The 19929-nt window shown below is 40.5% G+C and overlaps 1 protein-coding gene and 2 long non-coding RNA genes across 3 annotated transcripts in view; 1 reads left to right on the top strand and 2 right to left on the bottom strand.

The window, feature by feature from the left end:
- Positions 1-75: 75 nt before the first annotated feature.
- LOC106034290 (uncharacterized) lies at positions 76-5123 on the bottom strand. The gene is made up of 3 exons (XR_001205910.3): positions 3949-5123; positions 1391-1428; positions 76-503 (listed from the first exon to the last, which is right to left on the bottom strand). It is a non-coding gene; the product is annotated as an uncharacterized lncRNA (long non-coding RNA).
- Positions 5124-5418: 295 nt separating this feature from the next.
- LOC125184971 (uncharacterized) lies at positions 5419-9760 on the top strand. Its single transcript, XR_010830360.1, has 5 exons — positions 5419-5544; positions 5661-5786; positions 5890-6691; positions 8362-9063; positions 9628-9760. It is a non-coding gene; the product is annotated as an uncharacterized lncRNA (long non-coding RNA).
- A 1387-nt stretch (positions 9761-11147) lies between these two features.
- Positions 11148-19929, bottom strand: part of ARID1B (AT-rich interaction domain 1B) — a 326604-nt gene continuing 317822 nt past the window's right edge. Inside the window, 3 exon segments of the mRNA XM_066994218.1 lie at positions 11148-14230; positions 16235-16365; positions 17236-18025. Coding sequence (XP_066850319.1) covers positions 12521-14230; positions 16235-16365; positions 17236-18025 — 2631 coding nt within the window. The 3' untranslated portion in view covers positions 11148-12520.

Below are 19929 nucleotides of genomic sequence, written 5' to 3'. Positions count from 1 at the left end.
GTGACTTTAACTACTTCACTTGCCTGGTATGGCAAATATTCCCACAACACACGCTAACGTAGATGGGACATTAGTCTGTCTTTTTGTCATTTTGCTAAGTAACTGTCTCTTATAAGGTGGGAATGAATGGCATCACTTATAAGAGCTTTCTAGAATAGGATCAGCATCTGTGAAAGGCTCGGGCTGGTCAGCACGTTAAGGAAAATCAGTCAGTAGCTTTTCCTTATGATAAACGCAGCAAAACAGACCCAAATGTGCCAAGTTTCATTCTGACTGGAACAGGATAACCAACCTTTCAGAAAAAACCTACCTGCCAGATGCGACAGGTGTAAAAAACAGTGTCAGGATGCACCCCTCCCACGCCCAGTGGGCCCTGCAGGCACCCACAGGTGAAGAAGCCAGTGGGCGGCTGCCTTCCCGCAGCTCCCAGCCCAGCGCCGGAGGTGGGCACACAGCAATTTCTGTGCAAACTCCAGCTGTGAAGGTGAGTTCCCATGGCCTACCTGAAATGGCAGTGGGAAATCAGAAGCTCTGTAATGGCGTGTTGCATATTTCAGTGTAAACTCAGCAGAATCAGAGGCTATTGATTAACTTTATGGCTACATGTCAGCTAGACTAAAATCTACGGCAGGCCAGACCCAAGTTTATGTGCCACTGAGACAGAGTGCGTCTGCCAGCAGGGAACTGTAAAGCTCTGAATTCCCCAGCGCTGTAACCAGGTGAAGCAAAGGTACAGCTGGTTACCTGCTGCTATGCTAACGTGGCTTCTGCAGCTCATACAGCTGACAAGGAACTCCTAGAAAAATGGTGATGCCTTGGCAATAGTGTGCTTAGCTCCATCCAGACTATCGTAATGTTCACTTGCCTTTTCTTTGCTTGAAATAGCATTTATCACTGCTTAGGGAGTACTGATAGCAGAGATTTTAGTAAGCTTCTCCATCACATTCTCTTTACTTCCTTCTGTTACTCCTATCCTTAATGAGATCAAGTCAACACATTTTTTTTTTTTTTCTGGGTTAAGGTTTGTGTTTTCTCAATCAGGGACTGAACTTTCACCACAATTGACAAGTTTTATAGAATCATGGAAATAATTTTCTGCTTTCTAGTATATTTTTGTTAGGGGAAAAATTCAGAACAAACCAGCTGAATTTAACGTTTTGTTTTGATCATGTTTAATACATTTGAATCTTCATTGTGGACAAAATAACTCACATTATTATTTTGATTAACTTCCCATCTTTCTGTATAACATTAAATATCACTGTTGCAATAGTATTATAGACGCATTAGCTATTACTATTCGGTACTGAAGCAACACATTTTTTATTTATCGGTGTTTCAAAATTACAAAAAGCCTTGCAAACTGTGTCTTAACAAAATAGCTTCCTACCTTTATTCAAGGCTTGCTTCAAAACTGGAGAATACTCTCTGGAATATAAGAAATAAAGTTAGAATCATATAGGCTTTCCTTCTAGTTATAAAAATCTCAGTTACTGAAATCTCTGCACTGAAAACTGTGTTGTTATTTCCACTTACTGTTGTTCTGAGAACTTTGATTGATTCAGCCTTCTCTTACTTCATGACAAATTAATGAAATACAGAAGGGTTCTCTTAACATGATGGATGCATTATTTGATTCAAAGTCTAAAGAACCCACAACTTCCAGGGTGAGTGTCATGCAAGGATGGTTTCAGTTAACACATCTATTTTAACAATGGAAGAACATCGTAAGGGCAAACCCAGGCAGAGTTATTAGCAGTTGGATAGCCACAGATCAGCTTGTGCCCTGCGGTCCTTTAAACTCTTGTCAACCTTCCTTCAGGCTAAAGAAAGGAAGAGTTAGGGAGAAGCTCAGAGTGCTGCAAACCTTTTTAATGCCTCACAAAGAGCATTATAAGGAAAGGCAGTCCATACAGAGCCCTGTGGTCGAAAGGGTGCATCTAAGCAGAACTTCCATGGGAGGTGTAAAGACTGATCCATACCATTTCGTACTCTCTCAAATTATGTTGTGGAGGAAGATGTTCAGATAGAATGCAGTCAGTATATGCTTTTTCATCTGGACTTAAACTAAGACCTTAAAAAGGTCTTTACAGAGACCTTTGCTATTTCAGTCAGGTTTTATTTATTTACTTAGCAAATTCCCATCACTTTATTTGTTGTATGTTGCTGCAACTACATTGTGTTTCTAGTAAAAAAGTATCCTACTCTGCAGCCACACAGTGCCTTGAGCCATAGAAATGTCAAAATATTACAACACTTCATTTGTTACTATATGGTTAAAGGGGGAATGAGTCACTATTAATTTGATTATTTTCAAAAGAGTACTGAAATTCCCAAAAATGTTCAAAAATTTGAAGATACAGCAATATCATGTATTTTTAACTTTGACTTGTCTGCAGCTGATAATGCTAATGCTAATTTTAGTAAATACCGCTGCCTAACAGCTCATTAGAAAATGAAAGTTTGTCTTCAGGTGATTGTTCTGCTCGCGTTCTTCATAATTTACTATAGCAAAATCACTGTTTGATCTCAGGTGTTGTATAATGTTACCACTTGCTTTTTCCTTGTCAGCCAAAGAGTTTCAGAAAAACAGGAGATATTTCCATCAACTTTTGATTCTATGAAAATGAAGGGGTGTGCCTATAATACCTCACCATGCCAGTGAAAGTGTCTTAAAATGTTATGTATTATCAGATACTTACAAAGAGGAGGTGAGGACTGCAGCTTTTAAGAGATTAAGTATGATAAGATGGTTCTTTCAGTGAATGGGCAAATGGCTACTACTCATATTTATTTCATTATGTCATTATGAGCTTTTTTTTTTTTTAAATTAGAACAAGCTGAACTTGAACAAGCTTAACTTTGATATAGTTTGTTAATTGCTGGGTTACCAAAGACTGATGAAAAAAGCTTTGGTCATAAATAGAGTTCTTACATAAACATATTCTCATGAAATGAAAAAAATAATAATTCAAAGCTATACATAAGCTTTTATACCCGCCTCCCCATTTTGAGTTGCATTGAACAAACATTGCCCTCAACTCGATCCTTTTCTGAAGGAAATAAAATAGAATAAAACTGACTTGCCAGGAAATCACCAACATTATTCAGCTGATGAAATTTGATTAAAGAGCTGGATCGGGGCCGTACAACACCTGCAGACTGCGTTGTGTTGAGCCCCTCGGGCCGGCACCCCCGGCCTGACGGCCCCCGGAGGCTCTGGTGGCCGCTCCTGCCTCAGACACAGCAGCAGCAGCAGCAATATTTTCCCTATGTAAATAGAGTTGGACAGCTTGCCGAAACCTGCTAAATATTGATTCTGCTAAGACTTTGAATTAAAGTTAATTTAAATAGTACATGTAGAGAGTTTTATGAATTGATTTCAAATAACAAAGATGTATTGAAAAAGCATTAAGCCCGAGTACCATTTTAAACAATGAATTTAAGCTTATGGTAATTGAATTACGGGTTTGAGCGCAGATGAAACACAGGCTTGAGGGGGAAACGCAGGCTGTGCTGTGTGAAAGAAAAGCTCCCCAAAAAGAAAACTGTCCTGGGCGTCAGGCGGATGCCCCCGCTCCCTGAGGGGCCCTGGGTGGGCAGTGTGTGGGACCACCATGTGGTTAGCCCCACATGAAGGCCGCTGTGGAGGCAAGCAGAAGGTTCTGGAAGGTGGGCTGAAGGTATGGGGCAGGCCGTGAGGAGCACAAAAGGGCTGCTCCACTCTGGTGGGAAGCAGGCCTCGAGTGTGCGGCCAAGGGGAGCCATCTTGTTGGGCATCCTTGTCATCGCCCGTGTCACTAATGTGGGGAGGAAAGCTAACGAATAATTAAAAATTGAAAGTAGGGAACAACCCTCCCTCCAAGGATCCTTGCTACTTTGAGCCCTGAGGCACAGAGTGCTGCTGCTGGAGAGGAAATGTCGAGTTTATACAAATAAGGGGATTACCAGCTTCCTTCCGTGCCTGCTCCGTGATGGCCCCGCTGTCCAGAAGCGCAGCCATGGCCTTCTGGGTGCTGTGCCACCCGTGTGGTGGCTGGCCCACTGGCTGCTCCCCTACCCAGGGTGAAAGGGCAATGAGAAGCCTTCCTTCTGCTCTTGCAGTACAGCTTCACAAATGGCAGGCCCAGACATTGACAACCAACCAAACAGCGCAGGTTAGCCTGCCAACATTAGAAGAATTTAACGGGAGTTGTGCAATCTCCTTAGATCACGATTTATCAGTATATTTTGTGGCACCTTTTTGGCATGACTCTATCACACTAGCATCACCTCATCTACTTGTACCTGGGGCAAGAAGCTGTGCTGCACTTTGTGCAGTCAGGATGAAGGTGCAGTGCCTCTCAGCTCCCCCTTACGCTAGGTATTGGGAGGCTTTGGGGGATAAATCAAATCAACCAGCTCCTGGAGAGTTTGCAGCCAGCAGCAAATCACCATTCATAGTGTAATGGGTGAATAATTCTCTGAGTGTACAGTCGTAGCAGCTGTCAAAATGGGTAAAAAAAAAAAAACACCATTTGTTCATCAAAAAACCCATGTCCTGGGTAAAAAACAAAACAAAACAAAACAAAAAAAAACAAAAAAAACCAACAACAACAACTAAAAGCAAACCTAACACCTGAATGCATCAGGCACTTAACCCACTTTGCCTCGACTACATTAGAAGCAGTACCACTAGCAGTAGTGCTGTCATGTTTGATAATAACTTCTAGAAGGAACAGGCTGCGGATGGGAACCTCCTCAGGTAAGGCCACAGCCAGGAGAGCACACCTGACTGCAGCTGAAGATAAAAAAAGCCGATGAAAGAAGATTCCTGCTATTTCCCAGTTCATGTGAGTAAATTCTACCATTGACTTCCATTAGGCTATATAACTTCTGGAGCACAAAGGCAGGGAAACTGATACGCCAGGAGATTCATCTCAGGACTTATGCCAGAACATACCACAGTAGCTGGCTTTATAAAAAGACACTTTCTACCTGCAGACCAACAGAAGCAGGGCACAGGTAAACATGCCCAGTGTGAGCACCTGTGCTCTGTTAGCAGTTATGGCAATGAATCGCAACCCACCCCAGTGGAGTCAAGCAGACTGCATGGGTGGGGACCCAGTGTGAGTACACAGATGGGCGCACTACACATGCACGATCCGAGCTCTGCTGGTGGTGCAGACCTGCACAACTCCAGGAGGTCACCGACCCAGCCTAGCTGGGGATTCTGGCCCTTGTGGACAGGAAGGCTCAATCTGACTTCAGCTCTTCAGGTAGCAAGTACATGCAGCTGCGGCTTCCTTGAAGTCAAAATAATGACACCAGCTGCATTTATGCATTATTACCATTCTTCTTCCAGGCAAAAATGGGCACAGTGGCTCAGAGCATGTTTGGACTTAACTGTGTTCTGTATAAATGAAGGTATTTAATGAAATTGATCTCTATGTACACATTACTTATTGGTATATCTTCCTCTTTATGCCCTAGATACAAAATATATCTCAGCTGATGGTCTACTAGTCAATGTCTTGGTTCTGGGGTTTTCCTTTCCTAGACAAGGTATGGATATTGTGGAAGGCAGGAATATGCCAGGCTGACAAATATGTGTTAGCCACTTGGGGCACAGAATAAGTTGTGGCTGAGCTGACATGGAGGCCATAATATTATTTTCACAGGGTATGCTGGTCATGCATCTAAGTGCTTTTAAACTGGCAGTTTTATTGATATTCAAAGAAAACTATTTACCCCAAAGACCCTATATAACAGAAAAGCTGAGGAGGTTATAGTTACTGACTGGAAAGGTTGGTTATTCGTGCTTACCATAAGCAACATACCCATCTTTTGAAGAGGTGTAGAAATGTAAGATGTATGATGAAGCTTTTTTTCTTTACCTCTCCTTGACAGATCTCAACCACCTCCACACTGTTAAGGCTGGCAAAAGATTGTAGTCACTTTTTCCTGCAGGATAAGAACCTTCAGGGGATGCTGCTGTCTCAAGAACTGGTTATAAAATCCAGCACAATGAATAAACCTCTCTATATACCAAAAGATATCGATAACAGACAAAATCCAGGCAATTCAGTAACTTAAAAAATGGGATTCTGTATTTGTTACTGATGCTTAGGGGAAGGGAAGAAAGCAACATGAGTGGCTTAGGGAGTAAATGTTAGGGAAAAAAAAAAAGAATGAAAGAGAAGCACTTTTTTTCTCCTGCCTTGTTCTGTTAGGAGGTATGACAGTGAAACATGCATGGCTATACAAAATGGATGGAAGTATGGGGAATAGAATGTTGTAGGTGGTTACAAGATACTGATAACAAATACCTTGTTAATAACAGTCTCTGTCTTTCCTAACAATATATAGAATATATAGAGCTGGTTCTGCTGATGAAGCCTTGTTGTACTTGTTATTTCTCACTTGCTGTGTCTCATTCCTACAGTGCTTCATCTTTCATATAAAAAGCAAAAACCAAAAACAATCTTTTATAAGAAGTCCAATGTAAGCTCTAGTAGTAGTGATACAACAAATAGAACATTGTTTCTTTGCAAGTTCTCTTAGATTTAGTAGTTAACTTTGCAGTTTTCTATTATAATGACAGTAAAACTTGTACTAGATTTATTTATTTTTCTTTGTTCTTCTCAGTTGCAGATGTATATATAGAACTGAGAAACAAATTGCTACATGTAGAGTGGAACTGCATCATGGAGTAAGCTTTTCCTAGCATGTGTCTAACAGTTTTTCATGTTAAATAATCATGTATCTTTCTCCTGGCATGATTATATATAAACTTGCCTTTTAAACATACTCCATAGCGGAGCAGAAGTCAGAATGTTTGTCCTTCAGGAGTCTCTTTGCAGACCTGAATAAACATTACAGAGATGCCTGAGCCATTTGGGATTTGCTCTGCTAGCTAGGCAATTCCACCCCATCACCCTTTTAATGTAAATAACTATCCTTAATTAATGGAAATGCAATATATACTACAAGTAATGACAGACTGAGTAAATTAACAAATGCAGGGCAAGACGTTGTAACTCTGCTGAAGGCATTGGATGAGGATCTTGCCCATTCATCTCATAAGTTTAGGCCAGTTAAAAACAATGTGAAGTAAAAAACATTTTTAGACTGTACAACCATGCTGAAATGAAATACATTTTAGATTTATGTTAGAACTAATAACTGGAAGCACAAACCAAGTCATTTAGGCATGTAGCTAGTTAGATCTCGTACGCAGTCCAAAATATGTGTACCCACAGTTGCTGACGGTTACAGAAAGGAAGGCCAGGATTTGAAAACCCTTTCCTGATGATGCACAAATAAACAAATGAGCATGAATTTAACAACAAAGTCAATATTAATCCTTCCCCATTCCTGCTGTCCTGGAGATTTGAAAGGTAAACATAATTAAGGAAAAATTAAATTTACCAGCCTGCATGTGGTGGCTCATCTTTTCCTTCTCTTCCTCTCCTCCCCCCACCTCTTAAAATCTCTTTCTACTTCCTTCTTCTTTATACCAGCCACCAATGAAATGCCAAATTCTCTTGGCTTGGTTTAATTATGTGTTTCTTTGGAATGACCCAAATGTGAAAACAGAGTGATGCAGCAGGGACATAGGATGCTTTTCTTTTAGATTGATCTTCATATTCTGCCTCCCTTTCTCCAAGTCACCATGTCTTTTCTCCCGTCCCTCCCTCAGTACTTCGCTTGCTCCTTTCTTCAGATTCAACCATCCCTAAAAATATCTTTGTGATGGATAGAGGGAAAGGAATTGGGCATTAAAGGTGTAAGATTTCACCAGAAAAATGAAGTGGGGGAGCCCCCAGAAACCTCACAAATTATCTTGAGGAAAATTGAACTTGCAAATGGTATGGGAGCATATTCTAGCTTTTTATAATTGCACTCTGTATGTGGTTCCTGTATTTTTAGTTTACTGTTGCTTTTGTTTCCATTTTATCCCATCTGTCTCCACCTGCATTTACTTGTTCATGACTTGGAACATAAACTTCTTGCAGCAGGGACTACTTTGTGGTTTTGTGTGTGGTTTCCACATTTATGGCATTACCACGTTGATGGTGATAGAAATAGCAGTCATCATCCCTCTCTGAAGAATTTGTTTCAAAACCTGAGACTATTCTCCTGTTTAATATAAAGAAAAAAAAGAGTTTTGTGACTGTAACAATGTTATTACAGTGTTGGGGCAATAGGTGTGTATTACTTCTTAGGATACACCAATAGTGAGGTAATGAAGCAGCACACGGCTTCTTGAAAGGTTGAACTAGCGTGTGCCACCTCGCTTCAGCTGCCAAGTTCCAGTTCAGTCCCGTGTTAGCTTGGTCACCTGCACAGTGGATGTTTACAGCCCTTCCTCTTTTACAGGGGGGAAGGATGAAACAGTGAGTGATTTCTTCTCTGCCGCTGAGTAACACTGAACAGCACCTTCCGAACGAAACAGCAGCGTGAAGCACAGTGACAAAGGGTTAAAGCAAAGGCTGAAATGAACTCCTGCACCTATCCCTGCAACAGCTGGACCTTTATTGGATGGAAGTGTTTTTGTCAAAAATGTCAGGTTCACTCGATTCCCTGTCACTAAGTAGTACTTTCATATTATCATAAAGTAAGAGGTCTGTTCTGAATTGCTCTGTGAAAATGTTCTAAGTGAATTCCTCATGTGAAAGACAAACATATGCTTTGCTACAATATTTCTGTGTGTAATTAGATCTTCTGGAGGTATCCGGGGCAAAAAGATAATGGACCCATAGAAGTGATGTATGGCACAGAAGTCACCAATTGTGGTGTAAAATACCTAAAGAAGATGGAAGAGAAAGTGCAAAGGCTTCTAAATGTGGGTGAATTTTTCTTCCACATCCTTCCTTTTGTATAGTTGAAAATGGTGTTTCTGAGCAGTTTTTTTTTTTTTTTTTAAGGACATTGTAGGAAATCATAAAATCATTTAGATTGGAAAAGACCTTCAAGATCATCAAGCCCATCCATCAAGCTGACCTATGCTAATAAGAAACAAAAACATATTTTCCTGCCAAAAGGGATAGTCATCTTTTAGCTCCTGATGTGATTCTAAAGGTCAGTGAGATTCAGGGACTCCACATATCTCAGTGCTGCTATTTTAATCTATAAGCAATTAGTTGCTTGGTCCTGCCAAACAATGGGTAGCTTATTGATACAGCCAAATACTTGTGGGTTTGATTATTGCCTAAAATACTAATTGGTTGCTTTCCCCTAGGCAACTTGTTATGGTTTTAGAACGTCAAATATCACACTCTCTTGTTAGCACTAGTCTGACTTTCACTACATCGTACCTGTGATCACATCAGCACAAAAATGTAAATTTTTTTTAACTGAAAAACTAAATCTCTCTCACAGGAACAATACCAACAGCAGCTCAGACTTGTTCAGGATTCAGTCAGAACATGCTAAGTTCACAAGTCTCGTCAGTAGTTCTCCAAAGGCTTAAGAAAACATTAGTAAGAGATGTGAAATCATAAATTGACAACAGAGAGGAGTTCTTACATTTTGCCTTTCTTCTGATAAATGTGTTGTAATATTAACCAGTGATTTAAATAATTTACTGTTACTACTGTAAATCACATTCAGGCAGCATCTGTATTATTAACCTTTCCTTTCCAGTCTTCCAGTTCCCCAGGCAGTTCTGCTCCTTGGTCCACCTGGAAAAGTGGCAGCAATGTTACATGCGGATGGACATCATGTGCCTGGCTGGCTAGATGGCTTTTTTTTCCCCTCACCACATTGTTTAACCAGGCTCAGAGCAGTCCTGAATAACATTAAAGCTCTGGCTCTGACAGCTCGCAAGTGTTTTGCCACAGGTGTGGTTTTTCCCCCAGAGAACTTCTGGGTCTGAATGCTGAGGAGAAAAGAGAACAGGCTCAAGATGTCCTTGACAAGAAAGGGGTGAGTATTGCTCTGCAGAGGGTTTGTTTAACAGCTTGCTTGTATCCACAGGGTAATATCAAGCAGTAAAATGTTAGTAAGAAATGGGTTTAGTAGGGGATGCTACTTCCACACTGCCTAGTATTAAGCTGTAAAAATCACCCCTGAAATATGCCTCCTTCTGTGATGAAGAGTTACAAGTGGGTTATAATTCACCACCTATTTCTGAATGCTTTGTTACGCAAGAGAAAGAAAGACCGCTGCAGCAGGCGATGTGGGAGTGGAGAGATTACTGAATAAGAAAAGCTAGAAGGAGAAATTACTTTTCGTGACTCTAGGGAGTCACGTTTCAAACTCGGCTTATAATTGTATATACTTTACCTGTCTCTGAAGTTCTCTTACATATATTAATGTTACAGCAATCCGTATGAACAAGACGGGCAGTATGCCAAAGGGGGATGTAATTTTCAACTACCTCCGCGCTGTGATTGGAGAGGGGAGGAGGATGTCCACTAACAGTGTAATTATGTGGCAATTCCGGAGAAATTGATTATTATTAGCTTTTTATGATCACACTAACAAAGTCAATGATCCAAGATGAAACAGCAAAAATTAGTGCTTGAACAATATTCAGCAACAAGATGTCACCAGGTGAGAGTGGAAACCAGATAGTTCCTGAAACTGAAATGGCCATCTCCCACCAACTGCAGCGATGGATGTGCTCTATTAAAGCCTGATCCACTTTACCGGGGGAATCCCAGGATGAGAGGCCATGTAAGTATGCAATGACACATACAGTATCGAGAAGTGGGGGGGTGTTTATTCTAAATACCCGCATCACTGGGGTATTTGCACCTTTAACCAACAGAGAGGATTACAGGTAGTGAATACAGATCAATTTCGTCAAGTTGGTTATTGCTTTAACAAAATCTTCTGTCACCTTTTCTAACATCCTCCCAAACGCAGCACTGAGACTAGATACCTGCATGGTCAGGACTATTTGCCAGCCATGTCTTCCCCTTTGAGGCTCCGTGGTTTTATAAATAATAATTAGAAACACTTCTCTGTGATTTGAGAAGGTTTTTCTAAAACGAGAGCAAGTTGCTAGAATACTTGAACAGCAGAGTAATATTTCTGAAGGTCATAATAATAAAGGAGGGGAAAGAGAATAATCATTATTGCTCTTTCTTGCAATTAGTCTGCTTTCCGATATCCCACATTGCAACTAGAACATTATTCAAGAACACCCATCACAGTGCTTAACAAGATTTAATGTACATTTATTCTTAACATGTGGAACATATAAAGATTTTATACTGAATAAATGAAATTCATTAAGCCAGAGGAAAAGGAGGAATTTACATCAAGTTTTTTCTTTTTTAACTACATTATCTTGAAATACAAATGCAGATTCTTGTCACTGAAAAATCTTTGAAGTTGTGTTTCTTCCTTTTTTTCCTGTATATATTTTTTGTCTGTAGACTGGTAACCATTTTCTTAAATCAATCCATACGTAACCATTTCCACACCTTGATTTATAAAGCAAATTGTGATCGGCTGCTCTCCCGAAATAGAGCATGACTTTATACATACAGAAACTTGTACATTACCCTCAGTTGTTGGTTTTCTGTGTTGGGTTTTTTCTTTTTTCTTTTTTTTTATTTTATTATTTTTTGGAGATATGGCCCAAATGAAAGAAAAAATAATTCTACTATCACTTTGTAGGTACCACATCATGAAAAAGAAACTAAAAACTTTGTACTAAAAAAAAAAATGAGGGTATGTTTAATGTACAACTTCTATATACATCACGGCCCTTAGGCAATAAAAAAATATTTTAAAAAATGATTAAAGGAATCGTGAAGAACTGTCATTGTGGAAGGTCAAAAAAAAAAAAAAAGAACAGATGTAGACAAGACAGTTCTGGTGAGGAAGCAATTGATGTTTATCATCAGGTTTTGTTTAAAAATCTTTTAACTTGAATTTTTTGTTTTGTTTTGCTCCTAGCCTAATGTAACCATTTCTCCTGAGGAGAAACCCATATCGTTTTGTATTTTGACTACTGACTGACACCCTCCTTGATCCCCTACACCTACATCACTAGAATCTTCTATTGCACAGAGCTTTGGGTGATGGTATACAAGTTTTTTTTTATTTTTTCCTTATTTGAAAAAATAAAACACACAGGAACTTGGTATGTTGGTTATTTTTCACCTTTTCGTTTCAAAGTGGTGAGATTTTTTTCCATCATACAATGGTTTGCCATAACATTTTTTTTAAAAAGTCACTAGTTCGCTTCCCAAAAAATATGCAATACAAACATGGAAAAGAACATTGAAAAGGATATCTATGGAAAAAAAAAAGTGTGACCTTTGAATGTACTAGACAGCAACTTTGGTTAAAAAAAATAAAATAAAAAGATGTACTTATACACATAGACAGCAAATATTAATTTCATAACTGTTCAAATTAATAATTTCTTTAATTCCCAATTGGTAAATAGTGAATGGGGCAGAGGAGCAAAGATTCTTTTTTTTTCCTTCTTCCTACATTGGATAAACAAGAACAGAAAACAGCCAGTTATATGTGACCCTCTAATCTCCACTCACACATGCTTGGCTTCTCACTTATGTCATAACTGCCCAATCTGAAAAAGTACATCACAGATGACAGATGCAACCAGAGAGTTCAGGACAGCAGATATTGAGATATCCAGCAAACGACCCTCGTGCAAAAGGAACTCTGAGCGGTTCTCGTCCACTCTAGCCATGGCCAGCAAGGCCTTGGCTGCCCTGCACATCATGTCTACGCTAGGTGGCTCCAGAGGCGGAGGCTGCATGTGCATGAGGTTATGCTGGCTCTGCTGGTACTGGGCCATGGTGACCCCATCCTCCAGGAAGCTTATCAAGTTTCCGATGCTTCCCTTCTGCACAGCTATTGCCCTTGCTGCTAATGTGTCCCCCTGGGCAAGGTTCGATAAGAGCGCCATGGACATTTCTCGGCAGACCGGGTTTTTGCGATCCCCAACGTACCTAACTAAAGTAGCGTAGAGTTTCTCCTGACGACTGAATGGGGGGGTGGCCAAGATAAGGTCCACATTATTGTCCTGGATACTGAGCTTACACAGGGTCTCCAGCACAAGTCTCTGAGGCGAAAGAACTGAGTTGGGCCCCACGGTTGGAAAAGGATCCTGTGCCTCCGCAGATGGGCACACCATCCAGTGCAGCAAGCCATCCAAAATTGGCAAACAGATGCTTTCTGTGTAAGCAGACAAGTCTAGCTGCCCAGAAATGTTGGCTAATGTGACCAATGTATTATCCCTTAAGACCTCGAGGCAGTCCCACCACCACTCATCCTTGCTGCAGGCCACCCCTTTGTCCTCCTCTTCCTCTTTCTCGTAAGTCTGCGGCGCTCGCTTTCTTTCTGGATGCTCATGGTGAAGAAGGATCAACTTTCCCAGGATCAGCACCAAGCCTGGATGTTTGGACATTTCGGTGTCATTGCCAGGCACAAAAGACAAGCTACGGACGATATTTGACACACAGATGCAGCGTTTGGCCAAGGAGTCTTGCCAGTGAGTTATGGTGCATAGAGGAGTCTCATCCCGGCTCCTTGGCTCATCCTCTAGCAGTTTAATATTCCGGTGGCTTTTGGCTTGATGGATCCCAAAGGGAAATTTACTGCTCTCTGTTTGGGAACCAGAGTTTGAGTCTTCAGGCAATGCTCCTGGCCGGGCTGAGAGGACATCGTCAATGGTTGCTGTTATACTTTTTTCTTGCTGTTCCTCAGATTCACCTTTCCCCTCGAGGTCCTTCTTTTTGCTTGGAGAGTTCAAGGGAGGAGGGGCTTTCCTGCGTGGAGGAATCTCCATCTTGCTTTCAAAGTGAGTCTGGATATGCTCAGTTGTGTCACCACCACCAAGCTGCCAGTGGAGAAGTCCACTATCAAATTCCTGAACGCGTCCAAGTTTGTCAGATCGGTCAACAACAAATAGATTATTTTTCTTTACAATCTTTATTGGCAGCTTGTCAAATTTACTGGCTTGTTTTGGCCTCTCGCTTGGATCAGCAATGGCACCAGGAGTGGAAAAAACAATGCTTTTTTCTTCTTCTACCTTTTCATCATCCCCCTCCTCCTCCTCTTCATCAAAATAGTCAATACATTCATCGTTCTCCTCTTTTCCAGTATCCTCTGCCAAGGACTGGCTATCATCTTTCTTGGCTGCTTTCTGATCAAGTGCTTTGTGACCTGGATCTCCCACTTCATATTCCATAAGGATTCCAAAAATGTCAATCAGGCATTTTCTAAAATATTCTACTAAAAGCTCTAGAAATCCAGACAACTAAGGGGAGAAGAAAAACAAACAAACAAACAAAAAACAGATAAATATTTTTGTCTGCATGGAATTTTACTAGGAACACCAAAGCATACATCTGTGAATATTTCCCTCCTCCTGCTGTGGACTTGTCGCTAGGCCCTGTACGGCAGAAGTTAATCAAAGGAAATTCTTTTAGTTTCTGTCCCATCAGTATATAATGTCAGACTATCATGGCTCCAATTGCTTAAACTGTAACAGCTAGGAGAAGTACAATACTTTTATTCATATGCCTCCTTTAAGCTGCAGTAGACACCTAGCCTAGCTGTTCTGTCCCCTGGGAAGTGCCTAGTATTCTTTATTGTCTGTTCAGAGTACTGAAGTTTCAGACTCACTTTGCTTTTCTCAACTGTACTTTTATTCGAATCCTAAAGTTGACAATTCTTCTTTGCCTCTCAGCCTCTAAAACCAACTGTTCTGTAGGAATCTGCAGTTCGGGCTCAAGGAACTAACATCCTAGATTAATATCCCACCTCTACTGGAATGGTTCTCTTTTTGCCTGGCAGTATTTTAAAATTGTTATTGGAGCCTGGTGCTGTAAGTCATCCTTCAGAAACAGTTTTCATTTAGCTTTAATCCTCTTAATTAACTTGTAATCATTTTCTCATGGAAAGGCAGTAGTTGGACTTGGTACTAATTATCCTCAGTGGCTTTATTATTAAAAATTCTTTACTGTTATGATATATTCAGCCTGATTGTCTGCCTTCTAATGGTTGTTTTAATTGTAGACTAATAGGTGTTCAGCAAAATGTATCCTTTTGTCCATTCTGAATTCTCTAACCACTGCCAAAACCCCCAAAGAATTAAGAACAAACAAATCCTTATGAACTGCAGGGATTATCAGTCATCATAAAGAGTCCTGACTGCCATTGGAAATTGTGTTTGAGGCAAAAGCAACCCCCCAAAAATCTAAAATAATCTGGTATTCTGTGTAATTTGCACAAGGTGCATTAATGCAATCTCTAACAAAGAATTCAGATGAGATTCACCTCGCTTAACTCCAAACACTTGCAACAGTTACACACCTAACCTAATTGTCTAGATTCCTTTTATAGTCCATGATCTTTTAGAGGCCATTTCTAGGGTATGATTCATCTGACCTATTTTAGATCTCTACTTTAGGATGAGATGAATCATGCTATAGATATCCCTTGTTCTAAAGTTAGGTGGGATGAAATGTACCATCTGTGTCTGTATTTAAAAAAAAAAAAAAAAAGGTCATTATATTTAAAAAATGATGAGTTACACTATTAGTAACCCAGGAATGAATGGAGCAGAGAAACTGAATATTTAATTTGTACAAATTTTAGATTATGTGCATTACCAGCATACCCTCTATTACCGCCACCTAACAGGCCAATGGGTAGAGCAGGGCTGAAAAATGCTGGGAGGTAGCGAGGCAAAAGCATACACTGTTAAATTGCATGTTACTTGTGTCCTGTGGACAAACAGTGGGTTTTAGACTTTAAATCATCTTATAAATCTGAAATTTCTGTAAAAACTTAATTTACTGGAAGAAGAAATGAAACAAAAAATATGTGATTAAGAAAATCTTACAGCCTAGTATGGGACTAATGAGTCAGACAATAGTGACTGAAAGGCAGTCTCAAGTAGATTTAACATTGTTCTGCAATGCCTTTTTTTGGAAACACAAGACTGCTGTTTTCTGGGATTGTCCTTGAGCTACAACAAATGTGAATTTACACATTAGTCTTCTGCCAGTGATAAAATTCTTACATTCCTGTGTGTCCCTTTCTACAAGAGATACCCTCCCTTTTAAGCGTCTTTCCCCTACTCCACCCTCAAGCATGTTTTGTTGCTCACTGTTACCAATAATCACAAACGGAATTTTTGCAATACTCAGTTTTATGTTAATTATGATCAATTTTAAGAGACTTCAGCTTTTTATATGTATTGTATTGGCACTTGCTTTCCTTGGAAGGCTGAAAGGTATTTTGCTTTCCCACCTACCTGAGAGAGGTTGAAAGTAGCGACAGTGCTGTCATCATACAGAAGAATATTAATAGTGTCTAGCGCCCAGGTACTTTCAGCCAAAAGACCAGATTTAAGAGACATCATCACTCTCCAGGCCTCAGGAGTTACTGGAGAAAGAAAGGATAAAAATAAAACAGTATTAGTGCATTCTCGCAGACTGTTAATGAGTTTTGAAAGAACAAGCTGTGACGTTCCAAAGATGCAAAATACAAATGAAACATAGTTACCAAAACACTGCTTGTTTAAAACCCTGGTTTCACCACTTAGCTTCATTCTGTTTTTCTATAACTGCTGCTTAGACTTAATTCCGGAGAATACCTTAACAGGGCCATTCTTCCTACTTTGCTGAAGATGAAATCATCTTACAAACTTTTGAGAAGTTGACCAAAGCAAATAATCCATAAATACAAGTAGAATACTCTGTCAGGAGTATGGGAATTTGAAGTATGAGAACTTGAATGTGCGAAATGTAACAGGAATTCAAGATAAGTAGATACTTAGGAAAGAATATGGGGAGAAAAAAAAAAGACAAATAATATAGAATGAAAAAATGGGCCACTCAAGGAAGGCAGACACTGTAAGTACGCAACAGAACAGCATTAGCTCTGTTATGAGCTTCCACGGGACAAGAATGTAGAAATGTTGCACTGGTGATTTAACAGACATTCCTATGGAACTTTCAACACATAACCTTTGGAAGTCTGAGACAAACTTCATTTTTAATATAAATATGCTTTTTTTGACACCTCACATCTCCATATTAAAAACTGATTTCCTTTCAGGTCAGATTTGCTGGGGCGAGTTTTAAGTATCATCCTCCTGATGCATATATTACTACATTTTTATTGAACATTATCACATAATAGTTACCAAAGTTAACTGTTTGCCAAAATAGTCTTAAAATGCAAAATAAAATAAAGATCAAAGTCCCTTTTTCCCAACGTGTTTCGGTATTTGGCTTTTGTTTTGATGCTTACCAATATCTTTTGAGGTAATCTTTCGTCTTGGTTTTAAGACTGGTTGCGATGCTTCTACAGAGCCTGGGGGGAAGGTAATTTCTCGCCTAATCGGTGGTGGTTGGGGTGGAGGTCCTGTGACCTGTGACACTGGAACTGTGGGTATAACTTTTTGCATCTTCATGGAGGGTAGGAAAGGAGACTTGCTTGGAGACATACGGTTTTCCAAAGAGCGCTGGAAGGATGCTGGACTTGGAGCTCTAGAGATGTGATTTGGCATAGAGGGTGGCGTCTGGTAGGATGACTGAGGAGGTCTAGTGATAGGCTGCATGGAGGCTGAGGATGACATATAAGAAGGCTGACGTTGGTTGACATGAGAAGGCCACTGACTCTCGTGGTTTATCCTCTGGTCAGGTACCATCATATCATCAGTGCGATTCATCCCTGGATACGGCGGGGCCTGTGCAGGGCCTCCTGGACCTTGCCTATTCTGGTAAGGGTAAGGCATATCGTTTCGTGTTGGCCACATGTTCTGCTGAGGACCTTCGCTGGAGGACGACGACTGCATGGGGCCACCAATCATCTGGGGAGGTATTCCATGCTGCTGCATTTGCCCTGGGCCCTGCATCCTCTCCCTGTTATATGGATATGGATACTGTCCCTGCATGGGCCTCCTGTCAGGCCCAGTGTAAGCATTGCTGTACTGGTTGTACATTTCCTGTTGCTGGTTGCCATACTGCATGTTATACATATCCCCTTCATGGCGCTTGGCTGGGGGCCCATACATGCCATCCATGTGTCGCTTATAGTTCTGAAAAAAAAAATAAAATGAAAGATTTGTCACTTTTACTCCATACAAAATCAAATAGATCGTCTGGAAGCTCATTTAAAAAGCTGAAGGCTCCTCGTTCCGGAAGGATCATGCTGATTCCAGTCAGGCACACAGTGCTATAGTTAGGCTTGATCGAGGGCTTTCTTTTTAAGCCTCTGTTGTGCTGCATTTATAACTTAATATTGACAGGAAACTTATCCTTGGGCTGAATTTTCTTATGCTTGCTCTTGTTTTCCCCCTTTCCCCTTCCTTTCCTATCTGTCAGATAAAATTCCATTGGCCATTTAAGACATGCATAGAAAGGCAGCAGTCCTCATCAACTAAGATATTTTCACTCTTTTTTATGCTTAGCCTGCTAAGAAGACAAATTTCAAAAAAAATCAAAACCACTCATTTAATCTTTTCAAAGGACAAGCACTGAATGAACTCTTAAAATAACAGGATATGCCACAAGCATGTAAGGTTGAAACACTGGATTATGATAGAGCATAAACTACACACAATATCTATACTATTAGGAGAAAACATTCTCCTTCATTTGTTACTCTGCATAATTCCTGGGAACACGGTCCTGCTTGGGCAACCAGCCCTCCTTCCCAAATCATCCTAAGCACTTTTAATTAAACGTGAGATTATTTTAAAAACCGGTCACATCCAAACATTCTACCCTAGTTTATGCAGGTTCTTACACTGCTGATCAGTGATGAATGAAGCAATGTAACTAACAGCTGCCACCCATGGTTTATTCCATCTTTGTTTCTCACCCTCTCAACTGGGGAATGTTGTGTGAGGTAAGCTGTTACACTGTGGGGGGAGCCGAGTCGTTTTTAAATCATACAAGTTTGTCTGTATTTAAGACAGCAGGACAAAAAAAAAAAGATGTTGCAATTTGAGGGGAGAGTGGTAAAGTTTGCAGGGGTCCTTGAATCCTTCGGGAATTTGTTGCACAGTTCAAACCACACCGAATGCAGCATTTGAATTAAACGGGCGATTTTTGAATATATGATCTATGTTAAATTCAAAGTTATGGCTCCCCTGGTATCTATATCTACATATAGATAAAATTCAGTATGTATTCAATATGGGTCAGTTAAAACAGCTCTGGGATTCATAAACTCATCTTCCAACTTTGGTGCACATAAAAATGCAACTGCTACATTGCTTGAAAGTATTTTTTTTTTAAAACTTGCTATAGAGCTGTCTGGCTATTTGAGAATAGCCTTTTCAGCCTTACATAAGCTACTTGCTGTGGCAAATTCCACACTTTGGGCCAATTCATACATTGAGAACTGACTTGGTAGTTGCCACATCTGAGAAGGTGTTTGTTTTACCAGTGATTCAGAATGCTTAAAGCAGACACTTGGGAATGAAGCACGTACCTTTATAAAAGATATTCAGTGCTTTTGTCTGTGTAGTGGCAACCACAGTGGCAAGTACATCCTGCTTTATGCCTAAAGGTAACCAGTGCTGAGGGCAGTGATGCACCTCAATTCCCCCTCCCGTGTAAAGGTTCAGCGGGGTGACCGGGGCTGCACAATGTGCCTCTCTCCACTGGGAAAGTGGAATTGTGAGATCTTGCAACAGACAAAAAGACACCAACACCGGTCACCTGCTGTGTAATAACTCTCAGGCTACGAGCATTCATACAAGAATTGAAAAAACTGGCTCAAAGTGCTTCATTAGCCCCAGGGGTTCCTGCTCCAAGCGCCTCCTTCCTAGTCATTCCCCAGCCTTCAGGCTGTAGATAAGGCTTTGAAAGGGCCATTTTTCACATTCTTCTTGAACGCCACAGAGTGAAACTTAGGAAATAGAGTAAGGAAGGGGCAACCTGATCCCTAGCTAAGTGGAAGGGGGGAATCCTCCGGGAGTGGGAGCCCCCTCTG

The sequence above is a fragment of the Anser cygnoides genome, chromosome 3, assembly GCF_040182565.1.
Source record: "Anser cygnoides isolate HZ-2024a breed goose chromosome 3, Taihu_goose_T2T_genome, whole genome shotgun sequence".
NCBI classification, from domain to species: Eukaryota; Metazoa; Chordata; class Aves; order Anseriformes; family Anatidae; genus Anser; species Anser cygnoides.
Note: the sequence above shows the minus strand (reverse complement) of the source record. Positions and strands in the feature narration are given on the sequence as shown.